Here is a 26459-nt window from a genome sequence, read left to right as displayed (position 1 = left end):
GCGGGCCAATTCTTAGATTCAGTTTAGTGCAAAGTCTTATGGGGCAAAAGTTGGAGCCCGAGCTGTGCGGACAATGGCTGGATTGTGACCTCATCAGGCTCACATGTACGCCAACGCAACTTGCTCCAAAGCATGGCTCTGTGAGCCAGGAAAGTCAAGCTGGCCTCAGAGGTGGATGTTCCAAAAGATTACACCAGTGAGCCTCTTCGTGGGTGTATGCTTGGGTGTGCACGCTCATTTGTCCTTTTAAATTCGTTGACAAAATGTGAATCCTTTGTTTGTCCAAGATTATTGTCTCTATCCCACATTTATGCTAAAACAAAAACAAAATTGTGAAACAGCAGTACAGTCAGGTTTGTCACAGAGTTACTTACCAGCGACACGTTGGGCCACCAGGCCTTCCACGTTGAACACCTCTTCAGGCTCACTGTCTTTGGGCTGGGGCGAGGAGGTGGACGACACGCTCGGGCTCCTCTGGGGCTCTGCGACGTCTGGGGACGAGGACAGCGTGCTGGGCGGGTAGATGTTAATGGGCTTGAGCAGGAGTGGGCCCGCCACGTTGGCGGAGGGCTGTGGCGAGGCCGCGGGAACGATTCCGGATGGTTCACACGCCGCATAACCTTGAACAGTGGTGGAAAGTAACATTACAGTACATTTACTTAAGTACCGTACATAACTATAATTGTGAGGTATTTGTACTTTATGAGCATGTTTCCAAATATCCAAATATAGTGCTTTTACTTCACTACATTTATGTGAAAACATGAGTTACTAGTTACTTTGTAGATTTGGATTATTATTACAAAACATACATTAACCACTTCAACCCTACATACATTTGGGCTTTTTTATTTGAAAATAGTCGATCTACAAGCTCACAATTCATCACAATGCGACACATTGTAAGCTTGTAGATCTGTGAAAACCTTTGAAAGTACATTTTGATGCCAAATACTTTTGTACTTTTTACTCAAGTAAATTTGGAAGACTGGACTTGTACATGTAACAGAGTACCTCTACATTGCAGTATAAATGTTATTTTACTTAAGTAAAACTTGTGATCACTTTTGTCCAACACTGACCTTGAACGGGGCCCGGCTCCGGCGTGCCGCCGGCCCTCCCTTGTGACATGGGAACGGGCGAGGAGCTCAGCCCGGCTCCGGGTCCGGCGGGGTGGCCGTGTATGGCAGCGTCGCCCTGGTACGAGGGCCGGGCTTGGGTCTGGGAGAAGGACGGCTGGGTGGTCACCACGCCGAGGCCGCTCTCCCCCGCCGGGGGGGGAGCGCTTTGGGACTTGGGCACTGGCGAGGAGCGGCGCGGCTCCAGGTCCAGCATGAGGATGTTGAGGGCCTCGATGGACTGCTCGATCTCCCGCTGGGACACGCTATGGTGGTGGGCAGGGAACTGCGGCAGGCTGTGGTGAGTGGGCACGTGGGGGGGCGGGCTGTAGCTGACCCCTTCCGTCAGCGGCTCCTCGGGCACGCCGAAGCGCTGCCAAACGGCGTTGAGGCCGCGCTGCACAGCTTCCCTGCGATTTACAGTTTAGGCATTTAGCATGCGCTCTGAATCCAGAGCGACTTTACAGTAAGAAAGAACAACACATGGTAAAACATCAAATACATAAAAAGATAGTCATCAAGAATCATACATAAGCTAAGAACCTAACATCCACCTAACAGTGGAATATCTGTACAATGAAACTATGGGAATACACTATGGAGTGCTAAATCTACATACAAATACAATGCTATCTAAATTACATAAATTGAGCCTTTGCATATGCCTGTAAGGTTGTCAAGGCTAGGGCTAGTGCTACGGCAAGTGCTACAGGCTAGGCAGGTTTTCAGGGCGGAGGATTGGATTCTGATTGCAGTGGGAAGTGCATTCCATAGTTTTGGAGCCAGAAGGGAGAAGAGTCTGGGACATGTCCCGGAGTTTTTTACCTGCTGCTGGTGGTGCGAGCCGGCGCCCGCGGCATCGACTCGCCGGCGCCGTACGACTGCGAGCGGCAGAGGAGGCCGCCGTTCTGGCCGGTCACATGCGTGACGTCGGGAGACGAGCCGCCGCCCAGCGACCGGACGGTTTCCGGGGGTGGCCTCTCCTCCGGCGCAGTGCTGCGCTCCAGGTAGGGCACGTGGTGGTCCTGCCCGTTGATGAGCGTCTCCGACTGGTAGTTAGGGCTGCACCATATGGACAAAATTTCATATCATATGACAACGATCGATATCGATACGATAACGATACATCCGTTGAAATGCCATATTCCATATTTTAAGTGTTGCAAAATGTATACAAAAGTGCCCTGTATTGTCTGTCCTGATGAAGGTCTAAGCGACCGAAACGTGGACCTAATAAAGAGCAATTTTGTGTCTGTTTTTGTTACTCTATTTAGATACAGTGTTGCAACATTGAAAACCAAACTAGACCAGGGCTAACAACACACGCACACGCACACACACACACACACACACACACACACACACACACACACACACACACACACACACACGCAGGCTAAAACAGAGGGATGTCGCTGGCTTCGGACAATATATCGACGATATCGACGATGTATCGATAATATATCAATGATAATGTATATCAACGACATATCGATATATTGCGATACCGTTGCGTTTTTGCGATACTGATGATATTGCCCATGTTCATACCTGGGTAATGATATATGCCTTACCGGTAGTACAGGTCGGCCGGCGTGGCGCTCCGGCCCTCCTCCGTGGACGAGGAGAAGGTGCCCAGGCTGTCCACGCTGTTGTTGTTGGCCTCCTCCTGGCCTCTGTTGGGCAGCTCGTCGTCGTCCAGTATGTCCGTCTCGCGGTCCACGCCGTCGGTGTGGTGGCCGTTCACGTGCACCTGGGCGGGCACCAGGTGGAGCACCCCCGCCACCGAGGCGGGGGCCGGCGGGAGGTAGCCCTGCCGGTGCATGGGCCCCTCCAGGCCGCTCAGCAGCTGCTCCAGCTCCTGTTTCTCCTGAGGACTGATGGGTTGCGACTGGGCGGACGGGGCCTCGTGGTGGGGGGCGGGGTCCGTGGGCTCCTCCCCCTCCGAGGCGGGGACCTGCGTCTGACTCACTGGCGCTGCTGCTGCCAGAGGGGCGGCGAGGGCGACGGCCGCCGCGTCATCGGTGCGGTCGGTCTTGATGGAGGCGGTGGAGTTCCCCGAGTCGCTGCTCACCGACAGGGCGTGGTCTGCGGCGGTGGTGGGCGGGAGGCCGTTGGCGGTCACCGCCCCCTCCTCCTCCTCCGCGGCCACGGACTCCTTTTTGCGGACTTTGGCGTAGAGGCTGCCGTCCAGCGGGCCTTCAGTGTGGACCACCTCTGGTGAGAGAGAGAGAGAGAGAGAGAGAGAGAGAGAGAGAGAGCACAATGACAGATAGGCTTGTTAAAACTTGATTATACGCTAAGATAAAGTACCGTATGACAGCCATCTGATTACCAGTGTTGTCGTTGGGGAACCTGGCCAAATACAAGTTGCGGGTCCTTGACATGAATTTCCAAATCTAACAGCAGCTAGGAAGAGAGAGAGAGAGAGAGAGAGAGAGAGAGAGACTATCCCATACTATGAGGGCATTAACCATAGTGTAGTGGAGGCTGGCTGCAGTGTTGCCTCTAGTATACTCTGCTGCCTAGTGCCTGCCAGCCTCAGGAAATGAGCTGGGTTCTGTGGCATGCGCTGCGGAAAAAGGGGTGAAATCACAGCAGCCCTGCCTCGCTCTCTCTAACCAACAGCTCTGCTGATCCACTGCCACCTCTCTAACCAACAGCTCTGCTGATCCACTGCCACCTCTCTAACCAACAGCTCTGCTGATCCACTGCCACCTCTCTAACCAACAGCTCTGCTGATCCACTGCCACCTCTCTAACCAACAGCTCTGCTGATCCACTGCCACCTCTCTAACCAACAGCTCTGCTGATCCACTGCAGCCATCATGAGAAACACTGGCATGGTCTGCGGTGGAATGGCTTTCTGGTAGGGCTGCAACTAGCCATTATTTATACTTCAGTAGGCTGAAGAAGGACCCCCACAATTGATGCAGATCTATACTGTGCCGCACAATGTTGTCGTGGAAAAAAAGGGAAAATGGCAGATCTACATGCTCACAATGTGTCGCATCAGATCGGAACTTGAACTTAAAGATCACCTAAGTCCATTGTCCACTATGTTTTGAGACACTTCTGTATAATGACATAATAGGGTTAGATTATCAATCAATTATTTTATTAACTAATCGATTATCTTTTTTTTTCTCCGTATAATTGATTGAATCGATTTGTTTGATTATATGTTGCAACCCATACTTCTTGATCACTTATGTTTATCGAGCTGCATGTCACGCTGACAACTCTAGAATGCACATTGCGCGCACGCACGCACACACACACACACACACACACACACACACACACACACGTGCACACACACCCACACACACAAGTCAAGAACTGTCACACATGTGTGAACGCAGGCACACACGCAAGAACCACACCCATGTGTCCAGTGTCCACTTCCACCTTAGTGGAGGATAGAGGGGATAGCCCCGACCAAGAGGCATGACTGAGTCATGCCTGGAAAAATCTGCCTCACTGTAAGGAAAGGCCTCGAGGCATTTCCTGTCCCCTGAGAATCCAAATAAAACAATACACACACACTTGCACACGCGTGCGCGTCAAACCACATATGACACTAACATAACTATCACTGTTTCCTTGTCGCCATGATTTGCCAGTCTACCCCTGGAGAGGGAATTTAGACATCAAATCTTACAATCCAAACTTGAGACTGTCTATGATGCAACACTTTAGTTTTCTCACACTTCACACAGGTCTATCACACAAACTCCCACACCACCCACTTTGAAGTATATTGTCTCTGTCAAAAAGAAAAAGAAAAATGGAGATAAGGTTTCTCACCCTGACCTAGCAGCGATATATACAGTATATATATATATGCCAAAACATTTGTACTTTTACTCTAGTAAAATAGTACATTTAAGGTTCCTGCACACAGAGCACGTTTTTCGGATTTTTTGCTGCGTTTCTCTGTCGGTTTTCCAAACAAAACGTGTCCAGTGTGCAACCACCTTTACTTTTAAGTACTGCACTTAAGTACAATTGTGAGGTATTTGTACTTTAATTGAGTATTTTCAATTTCCAATACTTTTACTGCTACTCCACATCAGAGGCAAATATTGTAGCCTACTTTTACTCCACTACATTTATTTGAAAACTTTAGTTACTAGTTACTTTGTAGATTATGATTATTATTACAAAACATACATTTTTACATGAATATGAACCCTATATACATTTAATTCATTTGAAAATAGCCGACCTACAAGCTCACAATGTGGCGCATTGTGAGCTTGAAGATCTGCAATTTGCTAAATGATTTTATACATAAAAAATTTGACACATGACACATTCTGCATAATGAGTATACTTTTACATTTGGTACATTTTTATGCCAATAAATCGCGATAAAGTCATACTTTTACTCAAGTATATTTTGAATTTCCGGACTTTTACTTGTAACAGACTAGAGCTCTATATTGCAGTATTGATTGATACTTTTACTTTTAAGTAAAAACTTGAGTGAGTAGGCTACATCTTCCACCACTGCATAGACATGAGGGATCGTTGCCAGATGTCACGGCACATTGCAGAGCATCGTGTCAGGCAGTGGATGAGAGCTGGGTGAGTGTGGTTTGGAGGAGTAAAGCTCATTGGATGAGAGCTGGGTGAGTGTGGTTTGGAGGAGTAAAGCTCATTGGATGAGAGCTGGGTGAGTGTGGTTTGGAGGAGTAAAGCTCATTGGATGAGAGCTGGGTGAGTGTGGTTTGGAGGAGTAAAGCTCATCCGCGGAACGGAGGGACCAACGCGGAGGCGGTTTCGATACGCTGCTGTGAGGCATGGTGGACAAGGACATCAAAATGCCAAAATGTCAAGCTGAGAGCTGACGCATCAGTTCTATAAAATATAACTGTTCAAACTACAGTCCTACGTATGTACTTCATTGTATGACAAATAGTGAAAATATTATTTGCTATTTTTGAACATTTTTGGTAAAGGTTTTGGAGAAAAGTATATATTTCGTTGTGTGTTCACTCACTCCTCTAATTTGTCTTTGAGGTCAGAAATTTACTTCACACAAAAAAGCACACTCAATCAGATAATCCCTCTTTCCTCTGGCATGGAAGTTTCCATAAATCCCTCATAACGCATGTGATGACATATGATGCACAGATCAGATTTATACAGTCGGCAGTGGAGTTGCACAAAGATTTGCACAAAGATCGAACGAACACAAAGACGTGTGTGTGTGTGTGTGTGTGTGTGTGTGTGTGTGTGTGTGTGTGTGTGTGTGTGTGTGTGTGTGTGCGTGCGTGTGCGTACGTGCATGCATGTTCACGAGCCAGGTAGCCGACAGGTCCAAATCGGCTGGGCCCCGAGCAAACTTGGATGGCAACGCGTGGACTGTTCCGACAACTTGTCCTGTCACCTAAAGTGCACGGATCGATAACAAGAATGTCCAAGTGTAAACACACAATACTGCTCTGTACGTTGATCTGGAACAGGGGTTCTCACACCTGATTTTTATATGATTATGCCATGGACACCATCATCTGTCAAGGACCGAAGAAGTGTAAAAGATAAAGATTTAAAAGATATATGTAGTTAAAAGAGATTTCTGAATAGGCAACGCAAAAATCTAAAATAACAGATGCTTTCCCGGCTAATTAGGACCGCCATACAGTTACAGAGCTGTAAGGGTCCATTTGGAACCCCCCTCAATGAGCTGGAACCCAACTTTGAGAAAGTGTCAGGTAAACGTTCCGATGTGCAAAACGGGAAAGCGTGCTGGTGTGGGTGTACTACTGTCAGCATAACTTCACTGCTCAGAGCCATGGATAGATAGCTTGCTATAATATGCAGCTTGATACATCTATATTTGATAGTCCTTATTCTATTATAAGACAAGTACTCACAATGTTTATTTTTTTCCCTCCCCCGAAAAAAAAAAGTGAGCCGTGCCAAGACCAGCTGCTCCAGAGAAAGTCATCACTGCACATTTATAACTTACCTCACCCCTTTATTGCCTCGTGAAACTACTCGAGTGTCACGATCGAGGAGGGACGCGTCTGCACAGACGGACGCGGCCAGCGGACTGAGCGGAGCATCGCTGACAAACATAGACATAACATAAAGTCATGAAAGCGGATCTGAGACCACCCTTCCTCGCCCCTCTCTATTTCAGCACCTTTCTCTAATCACCTGCCTCCATGGCAGAAGCAGCAGCCCAGCCACCCACCCCAAACGGCTCAATTTACATCCTTCACCCTCAAGCGTGGAGAAGCACATGCGGCGGATACGAACCGGGACCTTCGCGGCGCGGGACAGCAGAAAACAAGCAACACCATGATGAAGAAAAGGAAAAAAGGGAAGATTCCCCTACCTGTGCGGGAAAAAAGACGGACGAGTCCCAAACTAAAGTGGTAAAAGCCCCCTGGGACGGAAAGTTTAAGGGATTACGAGCGCCATGGATGGGTAGGTTGGCGGCATGGGCGGTTGGGGAGAGCGGTCTCCTCTGCCCCCTCCTCCTACTCCTGGATAGTGACTCGGTTTGTGTTGTCGGACGGATCAGAAGAGTGTCTGGCTTAGCTCGACTGCCGGGAACCTTCAGAGACTCAAGTCAGCTGCGGCTGCTGCTGCTGTGTGTGTTTGTGAGCGGCAGTGTTGTTGAATGTGTGTGTGTGTGTGTGTGTGTGTGTGTGTGTGTGTGTGGGAGGTCTATCTCAACAGCCTATGAGTCGATGTCTCTGGGGTGGGGGGGAGGGGGGTGATGATGTATGTAAAAGACTGAGTGTGTGTGAGAAAGAGAGAGAGAGAGAGAGAGAGGGGGGGGGGTCCAGAGTGTGAAATCTGACAGTCGCAAGATTGGCTCGGGCACTCTCTCACGCCCACTTCCTATCCATATTGTATGCCTCTGACACTTATTCCATGGATTAAGTATTTTTCGCGGTCCCTCTTGTCTTCCAGTGAGGTCCTCAAGTTGAGCCGGCTTAAATCCCCAGTCTGAAGAACTGGTCCGTGTGACCCGAGAGACCGTGAGCGTGTCTCCCTAAAAATGGGCACATTTTTTGTTTCTGGGCAATACGGACTGGGACAGGTACTGAAAGCGAGGTCAACTCAGAGAATTCGTACATGGACAGATCGACAGCAAGGATTTTGCCATGCAGCGCTTTGAGTATGTGGTGTTGATGTGTTTATTGTGTTGTTGATCCGTTATTCACATCTTGACAACGTGAAGTTCCAGGCACGATTTTGCACATGTGGACGTTTGGTTTTTATGAAATCACGGCTTATCTCTCTCCTCTCTCGTGAAACAAATGCATACTATGCACACATTCATGGAAGTAAACATCAGTAACTATCCTGCACCGAATTTACCAAAAACAAATTACTTAAATATATTTTGGAAAACAGTTCCAAAGCTCACAGTCTTTCAGTGCTGTACATACATACATATGTACGTACGTATACTGTACGTACACACACACACACACACACACACACACACACACACACACACACACACACACACACAAGCTCCTAGCCTTCAGGCAACTTGTGCTGAACAGTCGTGTAATGGAAAGAGCGAGCAAGCTGAGGTTTAACGAGCTCCCTCTCTCTCTCTCTGTCTCTCTCCTCTCTCTCTCTCAGCGAGGAAGTGAGGATAGAGCCCCACCCTGCTTCACACAGATGGAGAAAACAGAAGCTTTCACAGAGCACAGCACAGGAGAAGTGACGCAAAAACACAGATCACACGCTGCTTTTCCAGTGCACTGTGATCTATAATGAAGTGAATAGGGCTGCAACTATCGACCGTTTTTTTAAGTGACTAATCTACCATTTTCAATATGAATCAATTAATCGAGAGCTGTTTAAAGAAATATAGATCTATTCTGGGGTCAACATTTGCCAAACCTTTTCTTTTGAGAGAATAGATATTAAAACAAACTCCTCCTGCTGATTGTGACAGCCTACTGTAGTAACAGCAGAACTAAAGTAGTCAAATACAATACTTCATCAAACTTTGAGCTACATAAATGGTGCATCATGTCTGTAGGGTGGAAACCATATGTTCAAAACTGCTACTTTTTCAGGATTCAAATTCAAAAATAGCAAAAGCTGCAGATCTACAAGCTTGTGGATCTGCTACTTTTGATACTTTTATGTTACGTTGTAGCATGATCAAGTAGGGCGTTAGTTCTACGGAGAAAAAAAACAAAAATGTAGAATACGGAAATAAGAGATTCATGCCCAAAAGCAATGACATGATGAAGCTGCTGAATTCCAATAACTAGAATACTAGTTGCTTTCCACCTCTGCGTGTATGCACGCACGCACGCATGCACGCACGCACAGACGCACGCACGCATACACACACACACACACACACACACACACACACACACACGCTTAAGTGCACTTTCTCCCACGGAAACTCCTCTTTCTGCATTGAGCGCAAATCTGCACCTAGCCATCTTTAGCCATTAGCATAAAAGACAGTAGCTTTACTATTCCACAACGCAACTAGAACAAGTGCAGAGCGGAACGTTGCTCATTCTCACGCTGATAACGACATAAGACAACGTTACAGTACATGTAACCTACAGACACACACACACACACACACACACACACACACACACACGACCAAAAACTATTACTAAAAACTAGCTATAAAACGTATAAAACTTACATCGTGGCATGACAATTTTGGGAATGTCATGATTTTTTCTAAAATGCCACACGTTGTGAGCTTGTATGTCAGCTATTTTTGCCACTTGTGTGTAAAACTGGTATATGATAAATTATCCAATAGGGAATTCATTTATGAAAAAACAAGGTTTACCCGACAGCGACAGTATCCACAATGAATATACAGTACCCATACTTTAGTACAACAGTGTATAGTACGGCACACAGTTGCAGTGCAACTAGCATATCGTAGTTATCGTACTGTATGTGGTGAACTGCAGCAATTCTGAGCTTACAGTCCAAAGAGGGAGAGAGTGCAGTGAGTGCTCTCGCTCACTACCAATCAAAACCTGCAGAGGCTGATTCTACAAAATGCCTCCTAAAATTCAATTTCTCTATCTGTCATTGTGCTCTCTCTCTCTCTCTCTCTCTCTCTCTCTCTCTCTGAAAAACTTATGTTGCTCTAATAGCTCAAATCTAAAATGACATGGTTTCCTGGTATTAATGGATTAATTTCAAGGACCACCTGTCTGGTATGCATTAGGACCACGGACCCCCCATATCTCTGAGAGATATGGGGGGTCCGTGGTCTGAGTTATACAGACCTGTTAAGGGTATAGGCTACATTTGGTTCCTAACTATCAATCATTTAGCAGGGGGACCCTCCCTGGCTGGAACCCCCTCAAGGACCCATGGGAGGAGGAGGAGGGGGGAGGTCCCACTTGAGACTCACTGGTCTAGAAAATAACGTGACTATATCATTAGATAACTGTCAGATGTTGTCAGATGAACTTGAGACTCACTGGTCTAGAAAAGAACGTGACTATATCATTAGATAACTGTCAGATGTTGTCAGATGAACTTGAGACTCACTGGTCTAGAAAAGAACGTGACTATATCATTAGATAACTGTCAGGAAATGGCCCACGTTTTAAGTCATCCTTCCATAATTATACCGATGACTTACGGCCAATCAGGGACGTTCCCACATTCGTACTACAGGAAACCCTATCTGATATTTCACACCTCTGACTGGGTCTTTTTACGGCGGGACGGACAGCCTATTTGTGTCTAAGAGGGCTGGTATGTGTGTGTGTGTGTGTGTGTGTGTGTGTGTGTGTGTGTGTGTGTGCGTGCGTGTGTGTGTGCGTGCGTGCTATTTAAAAAAAATGAAAACGTCTGTACTACTATAAGTACATTTCAATGGCAATACCTTTCTACTTTTACTCAAGTTAGATTTGGAATAGAGGCTTTTACTTGTAGCAGAGCAATATTTAATATTGTGAATATGATGCCTTTATGTTAATAAAACCTTCTCTGTGTACAATACATGTTTACTGTACATGTATGTTTCTATATAGCTCTGTGTGTGTGTGTGTGTGTGTGTGCGTGTGCGTGTGCGTGTGCGTGTGTGTGCGTGTGCGTGTGCGTGTGTGTGGGTATAGCGTGGGTATAGCGTAGCGGTCTAGGTACCTAGGCTGCCTGGTAGCGTGTTGCAGGTTCGATTCCCTATCCCGACGACTTTTGCTATGCGTGTCATACTCCATCTCTCTATCCCCAATTCCTGTCAGACTACTGTATACCATCTAATACATCTCTTCTCCACTAAGTACCTTTCAAACATTTCCGTCTAGTTATTAGTTATTATTATTTGTGACAGTCATGGCGGCAAGACTAACTGAGAAAGGAAGCAGAAAAAACGTTAAACGAGTTAATAGCACTTTCATGTAAATATGAAATAAATGCTTAAACATGTAGCTAGGTGTATATGTTGATTCCACAGAAGTGAACCTTTCAAGCCTGTTTTCTCAACTCGCTGTTTCCTGATTACTCTATAAGCCATATTTCCAAACTGGTGGGTCAAACTGAACAAACAATATGTCAATTTGAAGCTATGATTCCCTGCTTTCACATGACAGATGGTCACAGAAACTGTCACATTTGTTGACGAAATTGTCAGTATATTTATTTAGTCTTAGTTTTAGTCATCATAGCTTAGTTTCTTTTCCGTTTTTGAGAGTGAAAAGTTGTCATCATAGTTGTAGTCGACGAAATCACCAAAGGTGTCTGCAGGTGTAAAGAGTATTGAGCCTGTGTTTTGGGTCAGATATTTAGGGTTCCTGTGGGCCAGAAGGCTCACTGAAACTCTGTAACCCCCTCCTTGACCCCTGACCTTTGAACTGTCACCCTGTGCTAATAGATTCACTTTAGGGAGGAAATAGTCTACACTGCCCCCCAGCAGCTTTCAACGGAAACTCACAGCTTACCATTCTGTGTGTGCAACGTCTGTGTGCGCATCTGTGTGCGCATCTGTGTGCGTGTGTGCGTGCGTGCGTGCGTGCGTGCGTGTGAATTCCTGTGTTGAGTGTGTCTGTGTGTCTCTGTGCTCGCAAGCGTGTATATATATGCGTGTGTTTGTGGACATGCGTGGGCATTCCAAAACAACAGTGGGGGGTCCACGTCTAAACTGGCCACGAGTGATCCATTAATAAAAACAAGAATGAAAACGTCTCCCAGGCCCAGGAATGTCCCCTCAGGCCCATCCCACCATGAGCCTCTAATAGCGTGATGAGAATACACCCACCAACAGTACTCTTAATGTTTTACTTAAGTAAAAGTATCAATAGGCCTACTGCAATATAGAAATACTAGAAATACTAGTAAAAGTACAAAAGTATTGTCATCAAAATCTACCAAAAGTAAAAGTACTCATTGTGCAGCATGTCCCATTTTAAGTTATAAAAGTATTTTGAAAATATACAATCTACAAGCTCACAATGCATCGTGACTCGTGGATTGCACGGAATGCATTGTGGTTTGTAATAATAATGCAAATCTACAAAGTAACTCTAATAGTAAATGCATGGGAATTTGTAAATACTCAAGTAAAGTACAAATACCTCAACATTTTACTCAAGTACAGTACCTAAGTAAATGTACTCAGTTACTTTCCACCACTGCAAGTGTCCCAGGGGAGTAGAATAGTCAGAAGCTGTGGTTACAGTACAATCATGCTGCGTATACTGCATAAGTATAGTCTGGTGCCCTATTTGGTCAGAGTTAATGGTTTAACGATTGATTTTGCAGCCAGAGTCTGGTCTAAGTGAAGGCCTCAAGGACATGTTACCAAATTAGGACTATTAATTGCAGTGGTGGAAAAAGTATTCACATGGTTCACGTAAGTAAAAGTATCAATACTGCAATGTAGAAAGTACTCATGTTACAAGTAAACGTCCGGAATTCTAAATTGACTTGACATGAAGCAGTACAAACGTATTGTTATCAAAATGTAGGCTACTTAAAGTGCCAAAAGTAGAATGCACTGATTGTGTGGAATGTCCCAATTCAAGTTTTCAAATGTTTTACTGTATCTCCATATCGTTGCTGACTGTCGGGCAGAAACCTCCCATATCCATAACATCGTAAATGAACGCCCCACTTGATCATACTACGGTGTCACACAAAAGCATCAAAAGTTTATTATTCTTATATTTTTCTTCCTGAAAAGCAACGGTTTTGGACATACAAGGTTTCCCTTCCGACGGCAATAATAATGCTAGTGTGCGGTAAATGATTTATAGGTTATGCGTGACCCCATAAAACTGCTGCTCTGGTCTGGATTAATGTCAGTGGTGAAGAGGAACAAAGAACCGAGACATACAGTAGATAATAGATCAGATCGGATGAACATAAATGAAAAAGAAAGATGAAAGCATTAGTTGTATTCCGTCGCTGTCAGGCAGAAACCTCTTAGCTCCAGATTTAACTATTTGTGTTTTTTCGTAAATTAACACCCTATTTTGACCATACTACAGTGTCAAACAAAAGCATCAAAAGTAGACAATTTTGAATGCTGAAAAGTAGCCCAACACTTTTAGACACGTGAGGTTTCCACCCGACAGAGACAATTTAACACATTGTCTGCTATTGATGTATACGTGTTTAAATAGCCATCTGTTGTCTGCGATTGACGTATACGTTTTGTATCGCTTTGTATGGATCAGAAATGGCACCAGTAAAGACAACTTTATGTCCTGAACCGGTTGCTATAGGCAACGCCTTAGTCACCCGCAACACCATGACGCATTCACGCACAACCCATAGGGTCCCATTAAAAGTAGAATCTTCTTTCGCTGTTATCTCTGAAAAATGCGGCACTGTCGGCGGTGGTGATTATCCATCCGAGGCTCACAACACATCACAGCATGACCCGACCCGTATGTGTGTGTGTATATATCCCTTTATTGTGCTATGGAGATTATAATAAATCACAGCCTAGTAAGCCGTAAAAGAACGTTGAGCATTGTGCAGTGTATAACTTGGATTAATTTGGGGATTGGGTGTAGCCTATCTTGTATTCATAGTTTGGTTGTTTTCCACTGCAGCAGGCCTTGTAAATGAAATTAAACGTCTCCATGTGGTCACTATGCCAATATGTGTCAGTGTGGAAGGCTACTGTAAGACTGAGATTTATGATGATTATTCACAAGTCATTGTGCAGCCGCGCGCGGAGCTCTTGTACACAATGGCTTATTGAGCGCCGTCCGCTCTGCCCCTCCAGTATAAATAAATAATCTGTCCGCAGCATAATTATCATCGAAATGTTCCACCATCTAATTGAAATGCCAAAAATAACTAATCAATCTAATGGAAAAATGCAGGTAGTTTGAGTGTGGACGGTCCAGCTTGTCCATCTTTTGAACAAAAAGTTTCCCGGAATGGAGAAGCAGTGGTGGAACATGTACTCAAATAAGTACAACATTTAAGTTTAATGTACATAGTTACTTTCCACCATTGCGGAGAAGCGTGGCACGTCAAACAGTAGAGCATACATTATGCCGCCGTTGCCAGTATGCTGCCCCTAAAACACTTAAGCTAGTCAAATATAAGTGCAGGAACCTTCTCTATAGTTTAATGGACACTTTGCTTGGAGGCGATTAAATATACATCACAGAAAGACCAGAATCAATGTCTACGAGAGTGGCAAGTTGGTTTGGAATTGGGGAGGGGAAAGTGGGCATTTTGGAAGAGGCAGGAGCAAAATGATGTCCATTATAAATCTGGCTACACCTTAGATGGTGTGATGTAGTGTGTGTACTGCATAGTGTACAGCATGTAGGATTATGGGTGTAGGCTGGTCCAAACATCCAGGCCTCAATGGTCTGGAAGAAAGCCATAGAAACACATTGGATGTCTAAGTGTGAAGTATAGTTTTGTCATACAGTACAGAAATAGCCAATGTACTGTAAAAGCTGTACAAGTTGCATCGTGTTGTGAGCCTGTAATTGTTTTCCTCCTTTTTAATGCTTTAGCCTTCTTTTTAAAAGTACAAATTTGACTGAGCAACTTCCACTTGTAGTTCAGTCATATTTGACCAGGAGTATCTATGACTGAAGCACTTTGTCCTACACTGCATGCACAGACACAAAGAAATATGTGCACACTAAATCCCTGAATCCCAGCCTGCACAGCGTTAGGTTTCACCCTGAATGACGTTGTTGGGTCTCAGGAAAAGCAATCAAAGGGCCAATAGTGACAGCACTCCATGGAGAAACACATCTTAGCCCATCAAAGGATGGTTAGATTCTAGAGGTTATGAGTACCCTTGTTGTACTCAGTTTGGCTACAGTGCATGGTTTTGATCCAGAATCTGGTCTTTACACTTTTACACCTGGTCTCACCAAATCAAATCAAAACATTTTCAAAACATCCGTTCTTCAAGCGTCCGTTGTGAGCTTGTACTATGTACATAGGCTATTTTCACAATTTTGGCACGACACTGATTACTTTTTATCTCACCTCGATTATTCGATAAAGTGAAAGAGCAATCAATGGAACTATCATATTATTACTTCCTAAGTTCCTATTTATTGGTATCACAATGAAACCGAATTTTTCAAGATTAAAACCGACCTGAGGCCGATTCCACCAATGCCTTCTAAATCCTAATTGTTTTCCGGAAAACCTGTGTTGATATCAGTGGTTCTCAAACGTCAAGGACAGTAGGACACCTATACATTTATATGTATATATATACCCCTTCTCAAAATATTTTGTTCCAGGCGCCTCCAGAAGCAAAGATTTGAGTTAAAAATGTTCCCTCCGCCAGAGTTAGTGTCGAAGTGTCCTTGAGCAAGACACTGAACCCCTAATTTGCTTCTGATGTGCAGGTTGGTGCCGTGCATGGTTTCCACTGCCATCGGTGTGTGCATTGGTGAATTTAATGCACAATCTATATGTAAAGCGCTTTGGATAAAAGTGCTATATAAATGCACCATTTACCACAAATTGTCTAATTGTCTAAAATAATCTACAAGCACTACAGTAAATGCCATGTCGTTTCCCATCCGGTGGGCCCACAGGATGCTAGCTGAGGGTAGCTTTGATGCACTTCTCGTCGGGGTCTGGAGACTAGTACAGGCTTTGATGGGTTACTGTACGTGCGGCCAGCTAGAATCTGGAGATGACGATATGTTTTTATGACTGACTATGGTTACCCATAGTAGCCACAAAATGGGAAGACTGTTCGCTACACCAAATACCTCTCACCGAAACCTTGATACTCAATACATGTCCTGGATGCCAACCGCTTCATTAGTCATGTCCCATTCAAGTCAACAGCATGGTAAATGTACTCCATTCAAAATGGCTTTTCCCTTAGATATTTTCCAATATTACAGGGTTAAATCAAGCAGATCCTCAAGTTGGTTTGAGTTCAGATGTAGGAAAATTGTGTGGTGAAAGATAAAAGCGTTACCATTGCCACCTCTAACAATGTGTACTGTCAGTGTTGGATAAAGTGCAATACCACGATGAACAAGTAAAATGCTACATTCAAACATTTACTTGAGTAAAAAAATATACTAGCAAAAGTACCAGAGTAAAAGTATGAACTTGTAAGATGGTAAGAGCGCACCTCACTTCACACAGGTGTGATTTTTGTGTTTGGGTCTCCCACACAATCTATTTAAAAACTCCGGCTACAGTGTAGATTTACAGTGTAGATTTTTTTTTAAACTCTATATATCCGTGTGGACAAGATAAACAGAGGTGTTGGCTGGCTCTGCCACTTTAGCTACGTTGTCGTGTAGATGCAGAGATTTTCAAAAAACGAAAAAGTTAAGTTTATAAAAAACACCAGTGTAGGTGTGCACAAAGCCTTAATGTACATGTACAGTACGCTGAGTGAATGCACTTAGTTTACTTTCACCACTACACACCGTCCACAACTGTCGAACCGGAGATCTGTGAACGAGAACAACTCTGGTGTCCAACGTATGATGTCATTGCAATGTAAAGTCTTTCTCAAACTGAAAACACTGAGAGACCACAACCAACGGGCCACAGCTGGAGAGGTTTCCTCTGGCAGAACCCACTAACAATGGCTCCATTTCCCCTATGAGTTCTGCCATGTTAAATATGGGTCATTACTCGCAGGGAACTGCATGGAGGAGGGCAATTATGCTCACAGACCGAGGGAATAAAGGAACGACGACTACACGGTCTGTTGTTGTTTGTGTGCACGCGTGTGCGTATGTGTGTGTGTGTGTGTGTGTGTGTGTGTGTGTGTGTGTGTGTGTGTGCGTGTGTGTTTGTGTGTGGACTGGGTGGGAAAGACACAAAGAGAAAGAGAGATTAAGAGGGGGTGAATCAGCATTTTTGAGCTACTGTAACATGCTTTTCGGAAACAGAAACAGAGTTTCCGATCTGTTGGGAGCAAGTTATTTCTGGCGATCAGAAAAACAAAGGTAAATGGGGTGCATTTAAGACGTCTTCAGCCCACTGTATTTCGGACAGGCGATACATCAATCAAGATTGCGAAAACATTCTCTATCGATTGGCTGAGCAGCACTGTGAAAGGAATGCCCAGTAGTGCACATTCCCCCGATGTTATCAACAGCAGTAATGACTGTAGGCGTGCGTTATCAAGCCGGTCATTCTAATGTAGCGGAACAGATAAGGACCGTAACACGGCGCGCACAGAGAACGAGAGAGAGAGAGAGAGAGAGAGAGAGAGAGAGTTCTCTTTTGGGGGCGGCCCATAGCTTTGTGGGAAGAGTAATCAGAAGGTCACTGTCTGATTCGCACCTCGGTCCCGCCCAGTAGCCGAATACATATCACTGCTCTCGGGCAGAAACCTCTTATCTCCATTTTAATCCTGAAAAGTAATAGACTCCCTGTGCAAGACACTTAAGGTGGCCTTACACTAGCCGATTTTTTTCAATCTGAAATCTGATAGCACCACACACTACAGGATAATCGGAGCGGGGCAGAGCAAATATCTATATTGATGTTGATCGGGCCGTTCCCGATCGAGCTTTGAGCGGCCCCGAGCAGATCGATTGAGTCGGGAAACCCCCCGAGCGTCAAAAATGCCCGATTATCGGCTAGTGTAAGGCCACCTTTAACCCAACTTTCCATCATGATCATCTGAGAAGCCATCATGCTGCAGGTTAAACTTAAAATGAATCCCCCCAAGGGATTAATAAAGGTCTATCCCCTTTCTTTCTGTAGTAAAAAAGAAAAAGTGGCGTAATCCCAACAGAGGTGCAAACGTGTGCACGTGTTTCTGTTTTATGGTGTTTGTGTGTAAGAGAACCTACGGGCCAAGCCCCTTTCCCTCGTAAAGTTCAGGCTTGCGTGTCCATCCACCAACTAGCTCAGAAGGGGCTCCATTCAGTAATGTAAGTGACCCATGCAGAGGGATGCTCCAGGCCAAACAACACACCCCGAAACAAGACAGGGGGTGCCTCGTAAAGAAAATTGCAAGTTGTTTATCCCATCCCTCCCCTGCCCTTCCATTCCTGGAAGAAACACAGCTCTACATTACAAGAATCTGTGGAGCAGAAAAGGCTAATTTATTCTTTGTCCGGACGACCACGTCAAGATGTACACATTTTCATCCAGAGGGTAAAACTTTATCAAATTTGTAACACATTTTTTTTCGTTTGAGAAAGCATAAATTAGCCTTAGGAAGAATGCAGTCAGCTGGCTATTCAAACAGCTGAGAGGAGAGCGAGGTAGATGGGAAATGAGACATTTGTATAAAAATATAATGGTAATAAAATATGAAAGAGGGAATGAGAGAGAGAGAGATTGAGACAGGGGAAGATCACTGTCCTCCCAACAGCTGGAGAGACGCTGTCTCCAAAAATAAAATACATTTTCTATTCATTCCTGTGTGTTAGCGACGTGACGCATTGTGAGCTTGTAGATTAGTTTCGAAATATTTGTGACATTTGAAACTTTTGGTACTTTAAGTACATTTTGATGCCAATACATTTGTACTTTTACTCAAGTAAATTTAGAATTTGGGACTTTTACTTGTAACATCTACATTGCAGTATTGGACTTTTACTTAATGATAAAATAAAATGTCTGACCTGCCCAGACAATGAAGTTCTAAATTCGACCCTAGTCTATTCCATCCAGTCTAAACCTGCTCACTCTATTCCATCTGAACGGATTCTGCATGTCGTCCCGGTCCGGTGGAAACCTCACATGTCCAAAACTGTTAACTTTTCAGGATTCAAAATTCAAATTCTCGCTGCGCTTCAAGCTTGTGTATCTGCTAGTGTTGATGCTTTTGTGTGTGACGCTGTAGTATGATGTAGTAGAGTGTTGATTTACGGGGGGGGGAAGTTAGAATATGGAGATAGGAGGTTTCTGCATCTATCGCCACTCTATTCCAAACCGATTAGGAATTAGAACTCAATTTAAGATAGAGCGGGAACAGTTCTAATGAGAGCGTCTCAGACGATATCCGCACCACATTCTCTGCGATATACATGCAGAGTTCACAATTGACCCTCCACTTGCCCCTCAACTTGCCCCTCCTCCTTCCAAGTGGAAACCTTCTCTGTCCCTGTGCCCCCGACACCAAAGGGAAAAAGAAAAGGGTCCAAACGAGGACACTCCATAACACACAAGCCACTTGTTCTCTCTGTCTTAGTAACCAGGACAGCTCTGGCTTAGAACAGACAGAGGTTCCGGGGGAACCCACCAGTGGGTTACTTAAAGTAAAAGTACCAATACTGCAATATAGGAATACTCTGTTGCAAGTAAATGTCTGGAATTAAAAATGTACTTGAGTAAAAGTACACAATAATTGGCATCAAAATGTACTTAAAGTACCAAAAGTAAAAGTATTTATTATAAGCCTACAGAATGTCCCCAGTTTTCAAATGTATAAAAATCTCATATCTCAAATCTCATGGAGCATAACAGATCTACACAATGCTTTGCGATGTATAGGGCTGAAGTGGTTAGTGTATGTTTTATAGTCAAAATCTACAAAGTAACTAGAAGGTTTTCAGTGGAGTAAAAGTAGGCTAGAATATTTGGAGCCGAGATGTACAGTAGTGGAGTAGACGTACAAGTATCGGAAATTGCAAATACTACAGTAGAGCACAAATATCAAAAAAAATTACTTAAGTACAGTACTTAGTTACTTTCCACCAGTAAACAGCAGCCCTGTGGCGTTTGGAGTCAGAGCAGCCTAATTCTCTAGAAGCCCGCTGAGCAGACAAGAGGAGAGATAACACACAGGTCGTGTTGCCAGCAACACACACAAGAAACCAGACGTTTTTTCTTCTGGGCTCCCCGGAGGGGGAAAACGGCGTGCACTGACGATGTCCATGTTTCCATGGTGTCATCATGGCCCTACGGAGGATGTGGCTGTTAGCAATGATGACGGGACGGTTGTCGGTCGGTGTCAGCTGGGAAACAAACTAACGTGAGGCGTGAGAATGTTTAGGCCCCAGCCTGCCGCCAATAACGACACAGACGGACAGCTGCGGGACACATACACGGCACTCACACACACACTGTAGCCTCTGAATTAAGCTGTTACAAGAATACAGTGGTCATTTCACACACATGCACGTACAGTATACACAATCATAGCCTCTGAATTAAACTGTTACAGGCGTGAATACAGTGGCCATTTCACGTGTGTGCGCACACACACGCACACATACACGCACACGCACATGCACACTCACACACACACACACACGCACACACCCTTCAGAGCATGAAACATGTCGCCCGGGGCACTGCGGGTACCATGTTATCACAGCCAATCACAGCACAGCTGGACGAAGATGAAGGCGCTTTTCAGCAAGGATGAATTTCGGTCACGATTAGAAAATGCTGTGACCAAATGGTAATAGTAAGTACTAATACTCTACTCTACTCAAGTATTAATCTTGAGGTACTTGCACTTCACATGACTATCGTCTCTCTGTTTGTAGCAAAAGAAGCAAAAGTAGGAAAATAAAAGATGCTACTTTTGATGCTTTTGTGTAGTATGATCAAGTAGGGCGTTAAAAAATATATATTTTCCAAAAGCTCACATTGCTTTGGGACGCAATTGGCACTGTGAGCTTGTAGATCGGTTCCACTATTTGTCAGAGTATATTGCCTCTGTCATACCGTATGTCCAAAAGATTTCAGGATTCAAATTCTAATTAAATAACAGCTAAAGTAGCAGATAGACAAGCTTGTGGATCTGCTATTTTTGATACTTTTGTGTGATGCTGTAGTGTGATCAAATAGGGCGTTGATTTGCAAAAAAACACAAGTATCCTTTGACCCTACAGTATGACAGTGTTGGGGCCTTGCTACTTAACACAGCATAACACCTCTCTAAAATGATGTAATCCCCCCCGCCCCCTCTCTCTCTCTCTCTCACACACACACACACACACACACACACACACACACACACACACACACACACACACACACACACACACACACACACACACACACACACACACACACACACACACACACACACACACACACACACACACACACACACACACACACACACACACACACACACACACACACACACCTGGGTTGCAAATTCCCAGGGTAGTCTACTGTATTGCGCCGCATATGAGCTGTAACCTTAATGACATCATAGAAAATCTAACTAAGAATGTGCTGAGAAATCCTGGAAACTTTACCCCAACTTGTTTTGGAGGTAATTCTACTAAATGGCGCAGATGGCCTAGAAAAACCATGGGAGTTCACTCATACAGCACAGCCACTGTAGACTAAAAAATTAACAAATGCCTAAACCCAAACCCCTGGAAGAAAACTGCCACACTGCCAACAGATTAAACTTTAAGCTACATTGCTTTCATGGCCTGGGCTAAAATGTAACAAAAGACTAAAATGAGGCCAAATCTCTTCAGATCCGGTTTAAAAAGACAGCTCCCGCTTCAATCCAGACCGATCAGATCACAGTATTTACAACGTTTCTACTCACATGCTGGAAGTCTCGAGAAAGACGTCAGCTGATGAATTTGTGACAAGCCTCCTGTTCTCTTTTTGCTCCAGACCGGCGATTAGGCAAACTCAACGCAAACTCCAATAAACTGTCTCTACACTACGGTAGCTCAGCTCCGGGAGACTTTTCTTTTTTGTGTGCCATTCAAACAATCAGACTGTTAGAATGAGCCGTCTGCGTTGATCTGCAGCTCTGCACGGCAGCCCGACTGACATTCTCTGTCACTCCCCCTCCTCTGACAACACGCACAAAAGGGCTTCACAGTCGAGTGGAGGAGTCTGTCTTTAACTCCTCCGTCTCCTCCGAGAGAGAGAGAGTGAGAGACAGAGAGAGAGAGAGAGAGAGAGAGAGAGAGAGTTGGTGGGAGAGGAGCTGCACTGGAAAGTGAACAAGGGTTGTCGGACAGACTGAGTTACTGTGGGAGGCCAATTTGAAACTGAATGAACCCAAGTTGCCAAGCCAAGTGCAAACCTAATGTATTATGTAGAAATGCAAGCTAGAGCTATAATTTAAAAAATGTAACGGGGGCCAGAGATTGGGCTGTAAATCGGTCCGAAAAATGACATCAAGACTCAATTCATCCCCTGAGCTATACCAGCAGGCCGGCTCTATTAGCTCAATGGTAAAACATTTCAGCACTTGCGCAGGAAACCAGGTTCAAATCCGGGGGTAGAAGAGGAAAGTTAAACAGTGCAGTACAGCATTAAAGTCACATATAGGTAACTATGTCTAACGTATTTAACATAACGCATCTAATGAGACCAGAGGCTGAACTCAGGTGTGATGATGACAGTCTGATCAGAGGTGCTACGGAATGTTTGAGGCAGACAATATGATCGGTCGGTAGTCAGATTCGTTACCATCAGTGCATGACGGTTTGTGATAGAAACCATGGTCACAAACCATGTGTCTCTGTTGGCGTGCAAGCCGTGCATTGTGGGAAAATTGAGCAGAGGCTCTCGCCTCTGTGACTGTACTCAGTGTACTGCATGTACTCTCTCAGTTGCAGTCAAGCTCTCTGTCTGTCTGTCTGTCTGTCTGTCTGTCTGTCTGTGTCTGTCCCTCCATTTATGCAAACCATTCCAGAAATGCAGTGGGTTGACCAGTCGAGTCAATCAGTGGAGATGGAACTAGTAAACAACAACAACTAAAAGGGGGCGGTCACTGCTCCTCCAGTACGTCTAGAGTACCAACAACATGCACTGATAAAAATACACACACATCTCTCACTGTTCCTTCCAGGGCTTCACTTTCTCTGCTTTGTCTCGCACCCCTCAGCAATGTAGAAATAATTAGCTTACTAATTCTGTAAGTTAATTAAGAAATTAACTTACTATTTCCATAAAAATTCATAATGTACTCGAGTAAAAGTATAAAAGTAGTATTGGCTTTTAAAGTACTCACTGTACACAATATCCCATTACAAGTTTTCAAATGTACAACAATCTCTTAAAAGTAGCAGATCTACAAGCTCACAATGTGTTGCACTATGACGCATCGTGAGCTTGTAGATCGGTATTTTAAAATGGTCGAAATGTACTGTATATAGGGCTGAAGTGGTTAATGTATATTTTGTAAAGTAACTAGTAACTAAAAGTGATGGAAATTGAAAACACTCAGGTAAAGTACAAATAAATACCTCAAAATTACTTAACAGTACTTAACAGTAAATACTTTTTCCACCACTGGGCATTTCTAGTGTAATTAATTTATTGTCAAGGACCCCAATAATTGATATGTATGTAGTTGGCCCCAATCTGCCAGGGATTATTTAAAATGTATTTTTAAATGCTAATAACATTAACACATTTTAGAGATCTTAATGAAAGCTATAGCTTGTAGATAAACTTAGATAAACAATTTTTTACTCTTAGTTACTAATATTCTGTAAACTATTGCCATGTTAAAATATTACTGAAATGACTTGAGTAACTGAGTCAACGTTGACTAAATATCATTGTACGATTGGTTAAGATCTTTTCTCCGAGGACTATTTTCAGCTTGACTTTTCAAATCAACTCATGCTTTAACACTTTGTGGTGGCCACAAGTGGTGAATAGCTTGTGTGGGGCCGGAATTGGGGAGATTACTACTCGAGTGCTTCCGTTTTCCCCGCTTGGAGGAGGCTTGCAGATCCTAACATTGGATGTCTGATCAGCACAACGGACAGCAGCGTAGTTTTCGAGTAAAGAGACATAGAAGATCCTAACTATAACAGTAGTCTATATGAGCACCTTCCATGCATGCAGGGGAGAGCAAGGCCTATAGCAAACAGGACAAAATGATTTTCCACATGAAGCGATATCCGTCAATCGCAGACAACAGATGGCTATTAATCACTCGCACGGCCTATTTCAGGGGAAACAATTAGCCAACCTGCAAGCTCCCCTATATAGTTCCCCTATACTGTCGCATCCCAGGAAAGCGTTTCAAATAATGAGGTCTTCATGGTATCGGATGTTTTCTCCACGGACTGTTTCCAAAGGTGTCTGTCATGTAACGATCTCTGTCCTGCATTTCATCCCCAACCCCCCTTTCCCCCTCCTTAGGCCCCCCCACTCCCCCGCCCCCATTCACCACCAATACCCCAAACGTCAATCCTGAGGAATCAACAACCCTGACGGACGCCAGTGACCCCATGCTGATCCCAACAAGGCAGCAAGCACTGTAATTGAAAAGGTTTACGAGAACCTTTGATAAGCTAGGAGTCCGCCACCAAAACCCGTGACACAGGAGTGTATATATAGGGCCAGGACCCCCGGCAAAAAAAAAGGAGCTAAACGCGAATCTGACAAACTACGATGCCAAACCCCTGACAAAACTTTTCTCTTCTAAACGACACTTTGTGAAGGCATAAATCTGGTGTTGTTTTCCTGCTCGCACACAGAAAAGCCACTCCACTGGAGGAGATAATTGCCTTTTCAGCACTGACTAACGAGGGGAGCACACATTTAATTACAGTGGAAATGCAAACACTCTAGTTTCCTGGAGACCCGGCCTGTCCCCGCAGCCATTACCACACTCTCTCTCTCTCTCTCTCTCAGAGATGAAGCTCGTTCCAAATGTCATTCTGTCTGAATGCCAGCGCCCGCAATCGAGGTCCCAATCACAAAGCTGAGCTCATTTGAGATGCACTCGTGTGTGTGTGTGTGTGTGTGTGTGTGTGTGTGTGTGTGTGTGTGTGTGTGTGTGTGTGTGTGTGTGCGTGTGCGTGCGTGTGCGTGCGTCACGTGTACACGCGTGCGTGTGTGTGTCTGTGAGTGTGTGCGTGTGGGTCTGGCCATGTTGTCCCAGTGAAGTCATGGACTTTGGTACAATGGCTACTGTGGGACATGTTTGAAGTCTTATCGGCTACTCTGCAGCTTGAGTGGTTGAATAAGAGTGTGTGTGTGTGTGTGTGTGTGTGTGTGTGTGTGTGTGTGTGTGTGTGTGTGTGTGTGTGTGTGTGTGTGTGTGTGTGTGTGTGTGTGTGTGTAAGAGAGAGGGGGAGTGCATGCAGCATACATGTATTTATGTGTGCTTGGGTTTCTTGCATTCCTGCCCATGTGTGCAAAACCATGTACATATATACATGCGTGCGTGTGCGCGTGCGTGCGTGCGTGCGGCTGTGTGCGTGCATGCGTGTGCATGCGTGTGTGTGTGCATTTGCATGCACATGTCTCTTGCAAGTCAAATGTGCCATTTTTCCATGCAGATTACAGAGACTGATTTGAACACAGTGGCACCACTGGCCAGACAGCGACTGGGATGGAGACTGAGTTACAGTGGACAACAAGAACACAAGCCCCCACACACAAACACGCGCACACACACACACACACACACACACACACACACACAACCCGCAATCTCACCTCCGCTGAAACAGAATCAGCGGAGGAGAGAAAGTTACACCTGTTCTATTTTGGCGAAGGCCTATTTACAGTTCCTGACGAGTGTGTTGGGATGGATACTTTATGGCCAGTGATAAAAACGTTGGTCAAATGACCTCTGGGCCGTCTGGCTATCTGGAGGACCCAGACAAGCAGCCCCAGGAAAAGAAAAACACACACACACATTACGAGCACAGCCAGTAAACACACTCCTCAAAGACGCAAAGAGATACTGTAGGGCCACTTTAATTTGGTGTGAAACGTGAAGCAGATTGCCGACACTTCCCTACAGATACCGTCTTGACACACTCTTAGTAATGATGGTTCAAATAAAGACTCGATAAGGCGACAGTCACCACCAGAGAATGTCACACAGATCCAGTAACGATGGCTCGCTCGTTAAGGATACCGCTTATGGACCGGCAATCGGAAAACAAAATGCCAACAAAATGGCTGAGACTTGTTGTCACTGCTAAAGATATTCTTGATGACCTCATATAATCCA

The 26459-nt window shown here is 44.7% G+C and overlaps 1 protein-coding gene across 7 annotated transcripts in view; it reads right to left on the bottom strand.

Moving 5' to 3' along the window:
• The window catches only part of tns1b (tensin 1b), a 271361-nt gene that overhangs the window by 37635 nt on the left and 207267 nt on the right, over positions 1-26459 (bottom strand). For all 7 annotated transcript variants that reach the window (XM_080785765.1, XM_080785767.1, XM_080785771.1 and 4 more), the window contains 4 exons: positions 2693-3335; positions 1944-2180; positions 1083-1528; positions 375-620 (listed from right to left, as the gene is read on the bottom strand). In XM_080785765.1, coding sequence (XP_080641891.1) covers positions 375-620; positions 1083-1528; positions 1944-2180; positions 2693-3335 — 1572 coding nt within the window. The remainder of the gene's footprint in view (positions 1-374; positions 621-1082; positions 1529-1943; positions 2181-2692; positions 3336-26459) is intronic.

The sequence above is a fragment of the Protomyctophum bolini genome (assembly GCF_963924005.1).
Source record: "Protomyctophum bolini genome assembly, chromosome: 16".
In the NCBI taxonomy this organism is placed as follows: Eukaryota; Metazoa; Chordata; class Actinopteri; order Myctophiformes; family Myctophidae; genus Protomyctophum; species Protomyctophum bolini.
Note: the sequence above shows the minus strand (reverse complement) of the source record. Positions and strands in the feature narration are given on the sequence as shown.